Raw genomic sequence first — 16,929 nt, forward strand, 5'->3', positions numbered from 1 at the left:
AGGGATTTGGCGGTCCTGTGGCGGCCGGAAATATGATACAGCAGTCGAACACGCTTTTGCTATTAATTGAAATGTTTCCACAGCAGATCTCTCAATGCCACCACATGCGTTGGCATTGTCCCCACCGCTCAGTGCACCTCACCTGTTTCCCAGACAGAGGAGGTGACCAGAGGGCAGTAGACAAGGAGTGTGGGGTGGGAGGCGGGAGCACCTGCGCTGGTCTTGCACCTCATATGACTTTGCTGTGTGACCTTGGGCGAGTGCCACGTCACCATCTGCTCCCTGGGCACCAGGCTCTAGAAACTTCAAGAACCTGTCCGCTTCACTGCCTGAGATTCATCACTCAAGTTCTCCAAGCAGGACCCAAGAGCGAAATCAGAGTTCTCCTTATCTGCTGGTGGATGATTGACAGAAGCATGCCCATCCCCGCTCACGTCCTCTCTACCCAGCAGGCTTCTGGGCTTAGTCCCTGGCCAGATGGTGTGTGCCCAGGAGTTTCAGGCTCATTTTAATATTCAATCAAACATAATTGGGATCATAAATCTGAAAAAACAGAACCAAGCAACTGAAACTCCTGTGACCTGTAGACATCTGAGTGTGTGACGTTCTCTTTTCTCTGGCTTAAAAACCTCCAGCAGTTTCCCAAGGCAGCACTAGGGATGGCAGAAAGTCTCCTGTCAGTTGTGGCAGCTGCAAGAGGAGATATCCTGAAAGGAACCTGGGCTCCCTGGCTTGCTGTGAGATCGGGATCGATTAATGATGTCTGCCATGGCCCAAGAAGGCAGAAGGGGACTCGTAGCGGTATCTGCCAATCAGGGCTGGAGTTTTAAAGCCCACACCTGTTTTAATATTGTGTTTGTGACCTTCAAGATTGCCCTGTTCCAGCTCCTTATGATCTGATTTCTCCCACCTGCAACAATAATTGTGGCTGTGTCCACAGTCTGTCGGCCACCTGTCGTCACCCCAAATCTCTTTTGTTTGTGTGTTCCCAGTGCCCAGGAAGTCCTTTATGACATCCGATTGGTTGGCTTCATCTCTTTATTCTTCTATCTTCGATTACAACTCTGTTTCATCTTGTACGGTAGCCCATTGGGTTTTCTTGGATGGGCTTTGTTAGCCCTTCCTTCCTCTGTATCCCACAGTTCTCCACTTGGATCCGTGGCCCAGCACATAGCCTGCTGCACGCTTAGTTGCTTTTATGTCTCTTTGCATTTGTACCTTAAGAGGAGCTCAAAGTCAAGGTCTGGGTTTGGCTCATCCTTGCATCCCCAGACCAGAGCTGAGCACGGAGCACGGAACATGGAGCACGGAGCACGGAGCAGAGCCTCCATAAATCTGTCCTGAATGAACGCAGGAATGAATAAAAATCACGCTGCATCCCAAAGCCAGACAGAGAGGATGTTTATAACTTTCCCAGCAGTCCGAGCCCGCACGTCAACACTCCTTAGCTTAATTGTGGATAATTTACTGTGGTTGTAAACTGACCACACATTCTCCCGAGGCCGACCGCGGCTGGGGGTTGTGAGCGTGCATTGTCTGCCCTGTGACCATCTCTCTTTCTTCCTCCCTCCCTTTGCCCCCAGCCTGAGGAGAAGCAGAAGGCGGCGGCCGCCTTTGCCCAGCTCCAGGGCGCCATGGAGACCCTGGGCATCTCGGCCAGTGAGCAGCAGGCCATTTGGCGGGTGCTGGCGGCCATCTATCACCTTGGTGCTGCGGGCGCCTGCAAAGGTACGTCCCTCACGTGGGTGGCCAGCCGTCTCCTTGGGCAGGTGCCTGCTCTCCATGAGATGGGGACAGGGGCCATCTGTCACCTCCTGTGTCTCTGGGGCCAGTCCTTGGGACACTGCCGGCCCGAGCGTGGTGAGAGGGAAAGAGGGCTGGGGTTTTTCAAGCAAAATTTCTAGACTGGCACCGTCCAAAAGAACTTTGTGCCCCAGCACAGAGGCTTTCTGTCTGCGCTGTCCAGGACAGGAGCCACCAGCCCCACCTGGCTGTGGAGTGCCTGACATTGCACCTGACTGTAATCTGGTGACTGGGTGGAAGCCGGGGAGATGCTGTGTTTCTGTGTCCATGCCCTGGAGCTGTTCCCCACCAGGAGTGCTGAACTGGGCCCCGCTGCCCGGCTCCCGCTCCTCCTTAACTGTTGAGTGATCGTCCCTGCTTCCACCTGATCTCCCAGTGTTTCCCTCTTACTCTCACCTCCTCGCTGCACTATGCAGCCGTCCACTGTGCCCTGTGCTTAGGTCTTGTGACGTCATTTCTCCCTGGCTGCTCTATCATCTTTACTGTCATCACCTTCATCTAGATACTGTTTTTTTTTTTTTTCTTTCTGGATGTTGCCATAGTCCTTTTGCCTTCACCCTCCCTCCTCATTCTCTCCATCTTCATCATCTGTTATATAGACAACCCCCCACCTCCACCTCCTCTGGGCTTAGAATCACCCCAAGGCTCTCCCCCACCTGCTAAATCAAGTAAAATTCCTCCATTTGGTATTCAGGGCTCCTCCCTTCCCTAAGCAATCTTTTCTGCTCGCTCTCTTGTTACTGCACACGGCTCTGGGGGAGAGAATAGGGATCACGGCCATGGCTCCTGGCCCACAGGGCTTCCGGTGATGTGGGTCGTGGTTGCGTCCTGGTCTAGCTCTTTTCGGGAGGGAGTAGAATCAGTTGAACTAGAACTCACCTGTAGGGTGAACACGTGTGTGGATTGATGTCTGTCCTGGGATTCTGGCTGATGCTCTGGGCTCTGCCCCTGCGCACAGCAGATGCCTTGACAAGACGCTGGCCAGTCCTTGCCACCATTCCCACATCTGGGGGCTGTGGCCACACATCCTAACCCATTGCTTTCATGGTGGAAGTTTCCAGAAGCCATGCTGAGTCAGATGTCAGTACGCTGGGGAATTCTACCATTTAAGCTGAGGACTGATATGCTCAGCTGGAAAAATAGGAGAAAATCAAAAGAAAAGAAAATGCAAGAATGGCATTCGACTTTTGAACGTTAGCCGTGTTGGGTGCTGTGGCTGGTGGCATCCGTACCACTTTGCTCAAGAGGCCATCATGCATCCTGGTCCCCAAGACGGTGCGTGTAAGAGTGTGGCCCCGCCTCGAAGCCGGGTGCCTTCCTCTCTCCCTGTGGATCCCCAGTCACCCCTGGGAGCACCCCCATCTCTGCATCTGACCTCATCTGCACCAGGGATGAGGAGACTCGGGCATGTGAGCCAAGCCCAGCTTGCTTTTGTGCACCCAGCACAAATAAGAATGATCTTTTCAGTTGGATGAAAGAGCTTGCAACTCAGAACAAATATCTCAGGACACACACAAATTGCACGGTATTCAAATTATAGTGTCCGTAATGAAAGCTTTGCTGGAGCACATGTACTTCTATTCATTGACCTGTCTGTGGCTGGCTTCAATCTGCAGTGACAGAGTTGAGTGGTTGGGACAGAGATGTCTTTGTATGCCCTGCAAAGCTTGAATAATTACCAGGCGCCTCTCTGCAGAAAACAATTGCTGACCCCTGTTCTGTGCCCTCACCGTGGAGGGTAGAAGCACTCAGGGGTCTCCGTGCCTCTGAACCAACTGGTGGTACTCTGAGAAAACCCCTCCATCCTCCCCAGAGCCCCTCCAGACCAGGGAGAGGGGCTCAGAAACCCAGGGTTACTGTTAGCTGCCTTCCATGACACAGCAGAACTCCCAGTTTCACCTGACAAATGTGCACAGTCATGACGTGTCAATTTTCAAAGAAAGGAAGAAATATAACTGTGACCTCAGTTTGCTGGGTGACCTTGAGTGAGTCAGCTCTCTCTCTCTCTCTCTCTCTGGTCGCGCTTTTCTTGTAAGTGAAAGTCCTGAGTTGGACCAGTGTCTTGGTCCGTTTCCTGTTCCTTTCTGAGACCGGGAAGGTGTAAGGAAGAGGGTTCATGTAGATCGTGGTCCTGGAAGCTTGGCACTGGCGCTTGGCGTCACATCATGACGTGGCAGAGGGCGTGTTCCAGGGTGAGACGGACAGAGGATGTGGCGCACCAGAGAGCTCACTTTGATAACAAGACCACTCCTGGGATAACCTGTTAATCCATCAGTTCACGAGTAAATGAATTCACTCATAAGAGCTCTGACCTCATGACCCAGTCACTTCCCAAAGTTCCCAGCCCCCGACTCTGCTGCAATGGGCGCCGAGTTTCCAGCCCTTAAACTTTTGGGGGGCAGAGTCACACTGATCAGAATTTCCCAACGGAGGGATCGTGTATTGCCACCCCCACCCACCAAACCAAGGATTTTACATGTGGATTTCAGGGATGGATTAGTTTGCTCTGGTTGCCCTCATACATTGCTACAAACCTGAAGTCTTAAAACAAGTCATTTATTCTCTCAGAGTTCTGGGAACCAGAACCCGGAAATCGAGGTGCTGTCAGGGCCAGGCTCCCCTGGGAGGCTCTGGGGAAAATCCTGCCCTGCACCACCCTGCATTCCTCACCTTGCACCCAGATCACCCCAGTCTCTCCTTCTGTCTTCTCCTGTCTCTTCTCTCTAAGACACTGGTCATTCAAATGAAGGTCCGCCCCGTAATCCAGGCAATCCCATTTTGAGACCCTTCACTGAACTACGTCTGCAAAGACCCCTTTTCCAAATACAGTCATGCTCACAAGCACCAAGGTGTGGGGCTTGGACATTTCTTTTTTGGGAGGGTCACTGTTGATACTTCCTGATGGAGCGTGTTGGGCTGTATGTGGACATTTGTTTCGGTGCAGAGAGACAGAGCCCATGACTTTCACCAAGTGGGAAAACTTGGCATCTGGAAGTTTAAGAACTACCAGAATTGAGCTCATTGTATCTGGGGGGCATTCTAGACATAACTTCCTGGAATTTTGATTTCTTTTTTCACTTCCTTATGATGTTTTAAGTCTAGCAAGGACCTCAGAGAAACGTCACACATGACGTAAGATGTAATAATTATAGCGATGATACAGCCACAGCAGTAGCAGCCAACATTTCACTTAGCAGTGACTGGGTGCCAGGCTCTGTTGGAGACATCTGATGTGTATTCACTCATGAAATCCTCACAATGAAGCCAAGAAGTGGGGGCTATTGCTATCCCATTTTATAGAAGAGAAACTTGAGGCACAGGGAAGCTGGGTAACTTGCCCAAGATTGCACAGCTAGGAAGTGGCAGAGCTGGGATCTGACAGCTGCCAGTGTGGCTCCAGAATATGAGCCCTTCATGCTGCACAGTGAGAGATGGCATTCGAGTTTTCTATGATCACTTATTTGAAAAACAGAGACTGAGACAGAGACACAGAGACAGAGAAAGGTCTTCTGTCGGCTCATTTACCCCCCCCCCCCCAAATGCCCGCAAAATCCAGGGCTGAGCCAGACTGAAGCCAGCAGTTGAGAAATCAACCCAGGTCCCCTGTGTGGGAGGCAGGGACCCAACTGCTTGAGCCAGCGCCTGCTGCCTCCCAGGGTGTGCACTGGCAGGAAGCTGGATCTGAGGCAGAGCCAGGACCAGGCACTCTGGTGTAGGATACGAGCTTCCCAAGCAACATCTTCGCTGCTGTGCCCAATGCCTCCCCCCAGGACTGGTTCGTGCCCCATGGGGCACCTCGTCTGAGCCCAGAGCCCTTCCCCACAACCCAAAGCTGAAGCTATCTCATGAGGCTGTGGACTTGCCAGGCTGGAAGGTTCTTCCTAAACCCCCATCCACTGAGAATCTTGATTTCCCATGGGGGAGAGTGCACCGGGACTTGTCCTGCTGGTCCTATGGCTGTTGCTGGGAGTCTACACAAGGACTGTGAAACTACCAGGCAGACAGCCTCTGATTGGTCCAACTTGGATCACATGACCAATCCCTCGGCTGTGATAGGACGAAGCTCCTTGACTGGCACTACATGCTGGGGGCGGGGGGAAGGCTGTTGCCGGGAGATGGCTCAGGGCGCCATCTTGCACAGCTCCCACATGCTTTGAAGGCTCTCTGAGTGAGGATCTAGGAGAGCAGAGTTCTGATTTCTGTCATGGCTCCCTGAACGTGGAGAGATGACGTCTCTTACTTCACGCTGGGCACTTTGGACAGCCTTGTTCGCTGAGGGCAGCTGGAGATGTGTGGCTGTGGTTCAGACCAGGAAAGCCACGAGGGTTCAGCGTTGGGGGCAGGGGCGTCTGGAGGAGGAATCAAACCCATTTTACAGAGAGGGAAACCGAGGCTCGCAAGATCGAAGTGCCTCCAGCTAAAGGCTGTGCTCTCCTGAGTGAGGCTGAATTGAGTTCAACACCAAACGTCTCTGGCCTTTAGTGTCTCCCTCTCCCCGCAGGCTAGCAGTGGGGTTGGAGTGAGGATTGATGGAGCAAGCTCGAGGAAGTGCATTTAGGCTGGGTTCCCCTGAGAGCAGGATTTGGGAGCCTGCGACTGACTTACAGTCTCTGCAGGTGTCCGGGCGCGTCTTCTAGGCAGTTTGGTTGAAGTTTCTCCTGGACGGCGTTGGCTTCCTGCCCCTGGAGCCTGCCCTGGGTCAGCCCCGAGCAGAGCAGAGACAGCAGCCACCTTGTAGTGAGAGTCCAGGGACACCCAGGGGGCGGGGTGGCGGCGAGGGGTCCGTGGCCGGGCCTCAGTGACACCGGAGCCGGCAGCCCCTCAGTAGGCAGCCGCTGTGATGGTCAGTGCTGCTGAGCTGGCCTGAGCGGCTTCCCAGGCGCTCCCTGCAGTGGCTGCCGCTGGACAGCGTCCACAGGGACAACAGCCTTCCCAGCGACACTCACGACACGGTCTCGCCTCCAGTGCGACCGAGGACAGCCCAGGGGGAGTCCCCTGGTCACCAGACCTGTCCCCAGGCAGGCGAGGGGACCCACGATGACTCCCAGGGTTTCTCCTCCTGTGACGTGGGCGCAGGAGCCTGACCTGTCCCTGTGGACGCCTGCGATGATCAAAGAGAGAGTCGCATTTATAAATATTTTATTAACACATGATTATGGCAATAATTCCTCCCAGCCCTCACCCCCACTCCACCTTCTAAATTATTTTAAGAAAAGCTCCTGTCAGTCGGCCTGGGAGCCCTGGCTGATGATTTACTCTCTACATAGTCTGCTTTGGAGGATTTCATAATAAGTTGCTCTAAAGTCAGCTATTAAGGATTTCACAGTCGTATATAAATGTCTTTGCTTTGTGTCATAACAGATCATTTTGAGATATATTAAGAATCATTTTCATTAATCAAGATTTTTTCCCCCATTAAAATGATACTCTCCTCCCTGAGCCTGGTTTATCTTACTTTGAGAGCCCTGATTATTTTACGACCCGCTGTCGTCCCAGTGGGGAGACCCGGGGCCTGGTCAGTAGGCTCAGGGGTTTCTGAACCCTTAGAAGAGCAACAAGCGCCACTCACGCCCCCCCAGTGTTTGCCGGTCCCTGAGTACTCGTACCTGTGTTGTGCCTTCTGAGCCGATTCCACCTGTGCGATATCCCCGTGAAGAAGACAGTGCCGCGGGCGGGCGCTAGGGTCAGCCTGTGAGTCCTGCCCGCAGCTCAGAGGAGCCTCAGTTTCTTCCTCTATAAAATGGGGCCAGTGATGGTCCCCACTTTGTAGCCTTGTTGCCAGGGTCAAACGAGTGGGGGCCGAGAGAGCCTCACCCTGGCGGGGGAGGGGGCGGCGGCTTTAGAAGTGTTCCCTTTCAGCCATCTCCATTGTATCTTATTTAAAAAAAAAAAAAATTATATTGATTTAAGGAAAGGCAGAGTTCCACACAAAGAGGGAGAGATAGCGAGAGTGAGAGCGAGAGAGCAAGAGAGAGCGAGAGCGAGCGAGAGAGAGATTGTTCATTCACTGGTTCACGTCCCCAAATGGCTACAATGATTGTGGCTGGGCCATGCTGAAGCCAGGAGCTTCATCTGGGTCTCCCACACAGGTGCAGGGACCCAAGCACTTGAGCGCCACCTGCTGCCCCCTAGGTGCAATAGCAGGAAGCTGGATGGGAAGTGGAGCAGCCAGGAGGACTTGAACCTGCGCCTATACGGGATGCTGGCATTGCAGGCTGCAGTTTAACCCACTGTGCCACAACACCAGCCCCTCGACCATCTCCATTTTATACATAAGGAAATAAATAAATGAATCTTTAAAAAACAGTGATACCCTCTAGGGCTCTGTGAGGCTCCCGTTATTATTGGCTTTGAATACGGAAGCTCCATCAGTCCTGTTATCCTGGTCCTGTGGGTGTGGAGGCCTGACCACCCCCCAGAGAGAGATTTCCCCAGCAACGTTTAGGTGGGGGGAGGCCAATGCTCTCCAGTCCCGGAGTCCTGTGACCTCGCACAGAAGTGACACACGCTCCCCCCGAGAGCCACACTGTGATTTGTCCCTCTTCCCACAGTCCCTCACTGCACAAAAGCAACACTCACTCAGCCTCCAGGTGGCAGCAAGGATGATGAGGCCTGTCTGATGGCCGTGTCGCTGTTTCCTCGTCGTCTGTGGGCTGACGGGTGTGTGCTGTTTCGCTTTTGCTGGATTTGCCAGCCTGCAAGTAGTTGGCTTTTTGCTTCATGTCTGATGCCGTGAGGACCACGTGCAAGCAGGGGCCTTGTCCCGGGAGGTGACAGGGGCCCCATCCTGGGGAGGTGACAGGGGCCCCGTCCTGGGGAGGTGACAGGGGCCCCGTCCTGGGGAGGAGACGGGGCCTTGTCCAGGGAGGTGACAGGGGCCCTCGTCCCGGGTAGGTGACAGGAGGCCCTTGTCCTGGGGAGGTGACAGGGCCCTCGTCCTGGGGAGGTGACAGGGCCCTGTCCTGGGGAGGTGACAGGGCCCTCGTCCTGGGGAGGTGACAGGAGGCCCTCGTCCTGGGGAGGTGACAGGGCCCTCGTCCTGGGGAGGTGACAGGGGCCCCACCCTGGGGAGGTGACAGAGCCCTCATTCTGGGGAGGTGACAGGAGGCCCTCGTCCTGGGGAGGTGACAGGGCCCTCGTCCTGGGGAGGTGACAGGGGCCCCACCCTGGGGAGGTGACAGAGCCCTCGTTCTGGGGAGGTGACAGGGCCCTCGTCCTGGGGAGGTGACAGGTGCCCCGCCCTGGGGAGGTGACAGAGCCCTCGTTCTGGAGAGGTGACAGGGCCCTCGTCCTGGGGAGGAGACAGGAGGCCCTCGTCCTAAGGAGGTGACAGGGGCCCCGTCCTGGGGAGATGAGGTGACAGGGCCCTCGTCCTGGGGAGGTGACAGGGGCCTCATCCTGGGGCGGTGACAGGGGTCTCGTCCTGGGGAGGTGACAGGGCCCTCGTCCTGGGGAGGTGATAGGAGGCTTTGTCCTGGGGAGGTGACAGGGGCCCCATCCTGGGGAGGTGACAGGGGCCCCGTCCTGGGGAGGTAACAGGAGGCCTCGTCCTGGGGAGGTGAGAGGGGCCTGTCCTGGGGAGGTGACAGGGCCCTCGTCCTGGGGAGGTGACAGGGGCCCTGTCCTGGGGAGGTGACAGGAGGCCTTGTCCTGGGGAGGTGACAGGAGGCCGCCGTTGGGCCAGTGGCTCAGTGCCTGACATGCTGAAGGTGTCAGTCCCCAAATGGGTTGCCCTGTAACGCAGGGGGCCCAGAGATGCCCACTACAAAGAGAAACAACGTCAGTGGCAGGGGCCAGCTCCCCGTTCTGCTGCGATACCCCAATATCTTCAGTGTGGGCAGTCCGCCCAGGCACAGGGGGTGGCAGCTGAACAGTCTCCCAGCTGGGACAGCACGCAAGGCCAAGAGAAACAGTCAAAAGAGCTTTTTTTTTTTTTTTTTTAAAAAAGTGTTATTATTTGAAAGGGAGAGGAAGAGAGAGAGAGAAAGAGAGGGAGAGAGAGAGGGAGGGAGGGGGAAGGGAGGGAGGGGGGGAGAGAGAGAGAGATCTTCCACCTGCTTCATTCCTCAAATGCCCATGATAGCCAGGGCTAGGCTAGGTCAAAGCCAGGAGCTTGGAACTCAGTCTGGGCCTCCCACGTGGGTGAGAGAGCGGTCACTGCTGCCTCCCAGGCACGTTGGCAGGGAGCAGGATCCGAAGCAGAGTAGCCAGGACTCGAGCCTCTGCTCCAGGGTGGGATGCGGGGTGCTGGCAGCCTCACCCTGCACCACAGCCTGCTGCATTGTTCTCAGCTGCGGCCCTCAGCTGACGTTGGGTGCCGTCCCGCTTGGACAGGTCTGTGGATCATGACAGGCGTATACAGTGCTGCAATGTCACATGGGCCGGTTTCACTGCCCTCAGCTGGTTTATTTTCTTCTTAAGCTGTTGGTTAGGAATAACCATGGACTCACAGAGAGTTGCAAAAATCATAGAGTGTTCACTGGTTCCCTCCCCAAGTGTGCTGCAATGGCCGGAGCTGGGCTGATCCAAAGCCAGGAGCTTCTTCTAGGTCTCCCATGCAGGTGCAGGGGCCCAAGCACTTGGGCTATCTTCTTCTGCCTTCCTAGGCCATAGCAGAGAGCTGGATGGGAAGTGGAGCAGCCAGGACTTGAACCGGCGCCCATATGGGATGCCGGCACTCTAGGCGGCGGCTTTACCCGCTACGCCACAGTGCCGGCCCCTGGTTATCTTTTTAGAATTGAATCTGTGAAGTATGTGGAATCTGTGCTCTTTATATTAATAAAAATTAAAGGAGAGCATTGCACGCTGAGCTCTGTGCACCTGGCAGGTAGCGGCTGCTTCCCGTGCCCCTGGGTTCACGCCAGCTCCGTTCCTATGCACTTTACTCTCTTGAGGTTTTGTCAAAGCTCCTTGCTCTCTTTCTATGTCCGTTCATGGGGACAGCCCTAGTTCTCTCTGTTGAGTGCATGCAATTGCCCGGAGTGGATGGGCACTGTGGGGGTGTGGCCTTCTGGAAGTCCAACAGTGCCTCCAGGGCGGGGTGTTTACTTTAACTCCCCCAAGCCTCTGGGGTCGGTCCTGGTGTCATTTCCATTTGTAGGTGGGAAAGTCAGGGCGGAGCGGGGTGAAGTCACTCAGGGTCACCCTGCTCTAAATGGCACAACCGTGGCCCCCCACCCCGCCACGCTGAGGGGCAACCCTCTCACTCTCCCACCTGCTCCCTGTCCTGTTCAGAGCCCAGAGTCCCCTCCCCATGCACCGCTCCCACCCCCAGTATTTCCCCCAGAGTGCCAGTGAGGGTTGGCAGCTGAGCCCCTGCAAGGGTGTGGAGAGTTCTAGAATCAGTAGGCGCAGGACAGCTGTGAGTGGGGCCTGGGGACAGACACGTCCCGCCTCCTGCAGCCTCGGCTTGCCCAGGGCCCCACCGGGACCCACAGAGCTCCCCGCGTGCCTGTGAAGGGGGTGTGGCTCACCTGAGTGTACAAACCCACCCGGTGCAGTGGGGACACGAGTGCCGGACAAGGGCTCACACTTGGGCAAGCTTCAGTGCAGGGCAGGGAGTGAGGACCAGTGAGGGGAGAGCCTTGCTGAGGGTCGCACAGTGAGGTGGTGGGGCGGGCGCTGCTGGAGTCCTGACTCCAGGTCGGTGCTGGTTCATCTCACCTGCTTCTCTCCCAGCCCATCTTCCCTCTCCTCCTCCTCCTCCTCCTCCTCCTCCTTCTTCTTCTCTCTCTCTTTCTCTCTCTCTCCCTCTGTCCTTATTTTCCCTCTCTGTATCTACTGGCTGCTCTCACCTACCAAGACAACATTTTGATTAAATCAAGGGAGAGGAAGGAAAGAGAGAGAGAGAGAGAGAGAGAGAGAGAGAGAGATACAAGTACCTTGATGCTGCTGGGGGCAACAATCGTTCTGAGCAGGAGGCATCCAAGGTAGAGAGGAGTCAGCCCCACCCAGGGGTCCTTTGAGCTGGATCTTGCAAACAGAGGACATAGGAGGGCAGTGCAGGCAGAGGCCAGGTGCACTGAGTCAGCCCCACAGCTTCTTGGTCTTTCTCTGTGCTCCATCAGTAAGGCACCAGCCTCAGGGCCCTGCCCGGTGCTGTGGACTGCAGCAGGACCCGAGTTAGGAGAGGACTAGCGTATGGCCTGGCTTGTTGGAGATGTCATGGGTCTGTCCTTGCACTGGGTGCCTCTAAGTCCTGTCCCCTCCAGGGTCCCGCTCCTCCCCTGGGCCTTCCTGCAGCCATGGGCTGCACAGCCTCTGCCCAGTCCAGCTGGTGGCCTGGCTCCCTGCCCGGCAGCTGGTGCAGCATGGCCTATTCTGGGCCACAGGCAAGGATTTATTCTGCAGTTTCTGAGCATATTGAATTCATTCATTAAGTTACAATGGCTGCTCTGGGATGTAAACAATTATATTTAAAAAAAGGCATGCCCTAAAGTGGCTGGTGCTGGAAGGCAGAGCTTGCCAGTAGTCCTGTGCCTGGGGAGGGCGGGGAGGGGCAGCTGGAACGCCTAGGGGATCCGGGTTTCTTTTCTGTTTTTAAAGATTTATTTTATTTATGTGAAAGGCAGAGTGACAGAGAGGGAGAGACAAAGCCAGACAGACACACACAATCTTCTGTTCACTGGTTCACTCCCCAAATAGCCACAATGATTGAGGATGGGTCAGGCCAAAGCCAGGAGCCAGGAGCTTCTTCCGGGTCTCCCTTGTGGGTGGCAGGGGCCCAAGCACTTGGGCCATCTTCTGTTGCCTTCCCAGGCCCATTAATAGGGAGCTGGGTCAGAAGCAGAGCAGCCGGGACTTGAACTAATGAGAAATAAAGTCAACTAGCTAAGAGCTTGTATTTGGGAAGGGATGCTGGCGTCGCAGGTGGCAACTTAACCCACTGCGCTGCAGCACTGGCCTGGGGGCTCCAGGTATCCGAGTGACCAAGCCACGCCTGTGCCTGGTGACCCCACGAAGCCTCTGCTCCTCATTGGGCCTCTGTTTCCCCCAAGTGATATCAGCAGCAAACATTGACTCAGGACTTGGCACCATGGGGTAAGAGTGTGGGCCATTTCAGCAATCCCCCTGCAGTGGGTGTCAGCACCTCTTTTTACAGGTGAGGAAGCAGGCATAGGTGGTGAGGGAGGACTTGCCTGGTGGCGGTGTGGTATAGTAGTAGACCCATACACGGTTTTCTCTCTGGGGGCCCCCTAGAGCTTTGTTCCCCAGACACGCCATGAGCCCTGTGGCTGGAGAGGAGACAGGGATGGTTGAGGAAGTGTCAAGGTGGACTAGTCCGGGACCTTTCAGTCAGGGTCAGAGTGTAAGGGTTGCAGGAATAATGATGACAATGACAATCGTTAACTCTGGGAATCGACTGGGATTTGTCTGCCAGGCATAATGTAAATGCACTTCATCCTCCTAACCCTATGTGATAGGTCATACCCATTTTATGGGTGGCTAAATAGAGGCTCAGAGAAGTAAAGTAAGCTACCTAAGATCCTGTATTTGGGAAGGGGCGGAGTCCAATTTCACACCAAGAAGTCAGGTCCTGGCTTCAGCCTTGCTGGCCATGTGGCCCCAGGCAGGCCACTCGTGCACCTGCTGCTGGTCCCACCCCCACTCCTGTGGTCCTACCTCCCTGGGTGATATCTTCCAGCTGAGGTCTTCCTGGTGACCCTGCCCCTACTAAGCCCACATTACCTGCTTGGGGGTGCTCCCTTCACATCTGCTTTCTGAGACTGCTGCCTGAGATGCTAGCATCCCATAGCCAAGTGCTGGTGTGAGTCCCGGCTCCCTGCTAACGTGCCTGGGAAGGCAGTGAAGGATGGCCTCTGCCACCCATGTGGGAAATCTGGATGGAGATCTGGGTTCCTGGTTTCAGCCTGGCCTAGCCCTGGCCATTTTGATCCTCTTGGGAGGGGAGAGCTTTCTCTTTCTGCCTGCCCCTCTGTCACTCTGCCTTTCAAATTAATAAGTAAATAGATCTTTTAAAACTACCATGATGTACTGGGAGAAGGTAAGGACCCTGAATCTCGGGGGGGGGGGTGACATCACCGCGAGACTGACACTGTCTTGGAACTTGGCAGGTTCCAGTTCTTGCCACAGTTCCCCATCACCCCCTAGGTACCCGGTCAGCCATTCTGCTCTGACATCTGGGTCCAGGTGCTCCCTTCCCCACTGCATGTCAGCATAGCCCAGGTTCTGAGAAGTCCTGCCCATTCCATCCACTCTTAGATCTTTCTTCACCCAGAACACCTGCTCATAGTTTCCAGAACCTCAGCAGCGGTCTCTGCGCTGTCTTCCCGGCAGTGAGGTTGTGGGCAGTGACTCATGTCGGCGTTTGTTATAATCAGCTTGCTGGTCAGGCCGTCCAAGGAGCACCAGCTGTGCAGGCAGGCAGAGCTGCTGGGACAAGATGGGTCACTTTCTCTAAAGCTTTGCAAACAGAACCATACAAGGTGTCTTGTGAATATGCAATGAAAGGGTGATCTGATTTTGGTACAAGCATTGTTGCAATCCATGCATGGTTTTCTCATAGTATGCCTTTTGTATGCACTTTTTAGAGAGCCCTTGTACGTCTGGGTGTGTGGGGCTGCATAGCACCTGGATCAGGTAGGAGATGTAAGAATCAGGAGAGAACCTGATGTTCTGGGCTCTAGGAATAAGCAAAGCACCTTTCCTGCCGTTCCAACATTAGCAGGTGGCCCAGGGTCCCTGGCGAGAAGCCACAGCTGCCTGGACTGGGTTTGTCTTTGTGGTTGGTTTGTCAGCTTTCAGGATCGACATCTAAGGGCGCAGTCACTTGGAGCTGACATTTGTTGAGCAGATCCTGTGCTGCCAAGCCTTCTGCATGGACAGGGCTTCTTGACAAAGTTCACAGAGAGGCTGGCTTCGTGGCACAGCGAGTTAAGTCGCCACTGCGTGCAGCACTGGCATCCCATATCAGATGCTGGCTCAAGTCCTGCTCTGTTGCTCCGCTTCAGTTTCCAGCTGTCTACTAACGCACCTGGGAAGGCAACACGTGATGGCCCAAGTGCTTGGGTCCCCACCATCCATGTTGGAGACCCAGATGGAGTTCCTGGCTCCTGGTTTGATCTGACCGAGACCTGGTGTAGTCATTTGCATGGAAGGTCGATCTCTCTCTCTCTCTCTCTCTTGCTCTGCCTTTGAAATAAATAAATACATCTTAAAAGGAGCTTATGGAAATTGAGCTAAAAGATAGGTTTATTTTGGTGCAGAACATTTTGGGGTGGGCATGTATTTGGTCTGGTGGCAAGCACGGGCCAAATTGCTGCGGCATGTGATTCACTCGTTCCCAGTGACGTGGATGGACACTCCACGGAGTGAGCACTTTGAGCTGGTCCGACTCGCACCTATGTGGCCCCTCTGCCCTGCTCCACACCTTCCTGTCACTCAGAGAATGACTGACACAGACCTGCTCTTGGCAGTAGATTGGCTGGAGCCGGGCCTCACCCCAGCCACGCAGAGAATGGACAGGGAATGGACAGGGGGCTGAGTGCCCTGGTCTTCCCGTAGCCTCTGCAGTTAAGCAGAGATCAAAGCAAACTTCGAGTGTGGTTGGCTTGGTACCTGCGCCTCTGAGGCTCTCTCAGCCTCAGCTCCAGTGCAGGGGTGCAGGCACGGAGTCACGGGTTCCAGGGCATGGCATTTCTGTAGGGGGGGACCCCCGAAAGCACCAGGAGGGCTGTGAAGAAGAGGATAGGGGGAGGGCAGGAAGTGTGGACCCACCTGCACGGGGTCCTGTTTGCATCAGCAACCAGAATGGCAGGCAAGCAAGTGCACGCGCTGGCGGTGACCTCTGCACTTGGCTTTGGATTCATTCTGCATACAGACTCCTCGCCTCTTGGCAGGTGGAGAGAAAGGCACTCGGATGGAGAGTGTGGCCTGCTCTGGAGTGGACCAGGGACCAAGGATAGAGAACACCCCACACCCCTGCACCCACCAAGGTGCTTCCTCTGGGGAGCTGGTTCTGTCCTCCTCCTCTGTTTCTCTCACTGCTTCTCCCTCCCTGTGTCTTTCTCTCTCCTTTGCTTTCTCTTTTATTTGGTCTTTCCTATGGTGACTGGTACTGGAGAGTTTGTGGACTCATGGAATTCAAAGATAAGTTTATTTTGGTGCAAAAAAAGTTTTTCAATTCCACGTATTTTTTTCATAGTAGGCAGTTTCCATGAGCTTTTTTTTTAAGAAAGCCGATTATTTATTTATTTATTTGAAATGGATGGGGAGGTAGAGAGAGAGAGAGGAGAGAGAGGGATTTCATTTGCTGCTTCACTCCACAGCAGCTGAGGCTGGGTCAGGCAGCAGCCAGGAGCCAGGAGCTCCATCTCCCACGTGGGTGGTGCTGCTGCGCCGTTGTCTGCTGCTTCCCAGGTGCAGCAGTGGGGAGCTGGAGGACGTGGAGTCGCTGGTCCAGGAGCTGGCACTCTGATACGGGATGTGCATCTCCCAGGTGACAGCTTCGCCTGCGGTGACGCAGCCCCTGTGCCCTCAGTGCGCTCTTTGAAGACCTCATGTATGCGTGCAGTTCAATTTTTCTTTTGCACCAGAATAACCTTATCTTTTAATTCCATTTGTTCATGAACATTTTAGAATGTTATCTATTTATTTGAAAAGCAGTGACACACACACACACACACACACACACAGAGTGAGGTCTTCCATCCTCTGGTTCACTCCTCAGTTGGCAGCAATGGCTGGAGCTGCACCAAACAGAAGCCAGGAGCCAGGAGCTTCTTCCCAGTCTCCCATGCGAATGCAGGGGCCCAAGCACTTGGGCCATCTTCTACTGCTTTCCCAGGCCATAGCAGGAAGCTGAATTGGAAATGGAGCAGCCGGGACTTGAACCGGTGCCCATATGGGATGCCGACACTGCAGGTGGTGGCTTTACTCACTATGCCACAGTACTGGCCCCAACAGTAGCATCTTAGCCCTACATCAACTACCTGCCCCTTCTGCAAACTTCTTTAAAAAGCACCCTTGTGCAGGCCTCTGCTCTTAAAGGGAAGGAAAGTAGAAGGGCAGGTACCACAGGGAGCCTGCCAGTGTAGACAAGCTGGGCGCTGCTGCTTCCTGTGCCATTCGGGACTAGAAACTCAGCCTCTCCAAGCCTGTTCCTGC

At 54.7% G+C, this 16,929-nt stretch overlaps 1 protein-coding gene across 4 annotated transcripts in view; it reads left to right on the plus strand.

Annotated features, from left to right (window-relative positions):
- The window catches only part of MYO18B (myosin XVIIIB), a 245,008-nt gene that overhangs the window by 24,007 nt on the left and 204,072 nt on the right, over positions 1 to 16,929 (plus strand). For all 4 annotated transcript variants that reach the window (XM_070066045.1, XM_070066043.1, XM_070066042.1 and 1 more), the window contains exon 11: positions 1,584 to 1,728. In XM_070066045.1, the coding sequence (XP_069922146.1) occupies positions 1,584 to 1,728 (145 nt within the window). The remainder of the gene's footprint in view (positions 1 to 1,583; positions 1,729 to 16,929) is intronic.

The sequence above is a fragment of the Oryctolagus cuniculus genome, chromosome 21 (genome assembly GCF_964237555.1).
Source record: "Oryctolagus cuniculus chromosome 21, mOryCun1.1, whole genome shotgun sequence".
NCBI classification, from domain to species: domain Eukaryota; kingdom Metazoa; phylum Chordata; class Mammalia; order Lagomorpha; family Leporidae; genus Oryctolagus; species Oryctolagus cuniculus.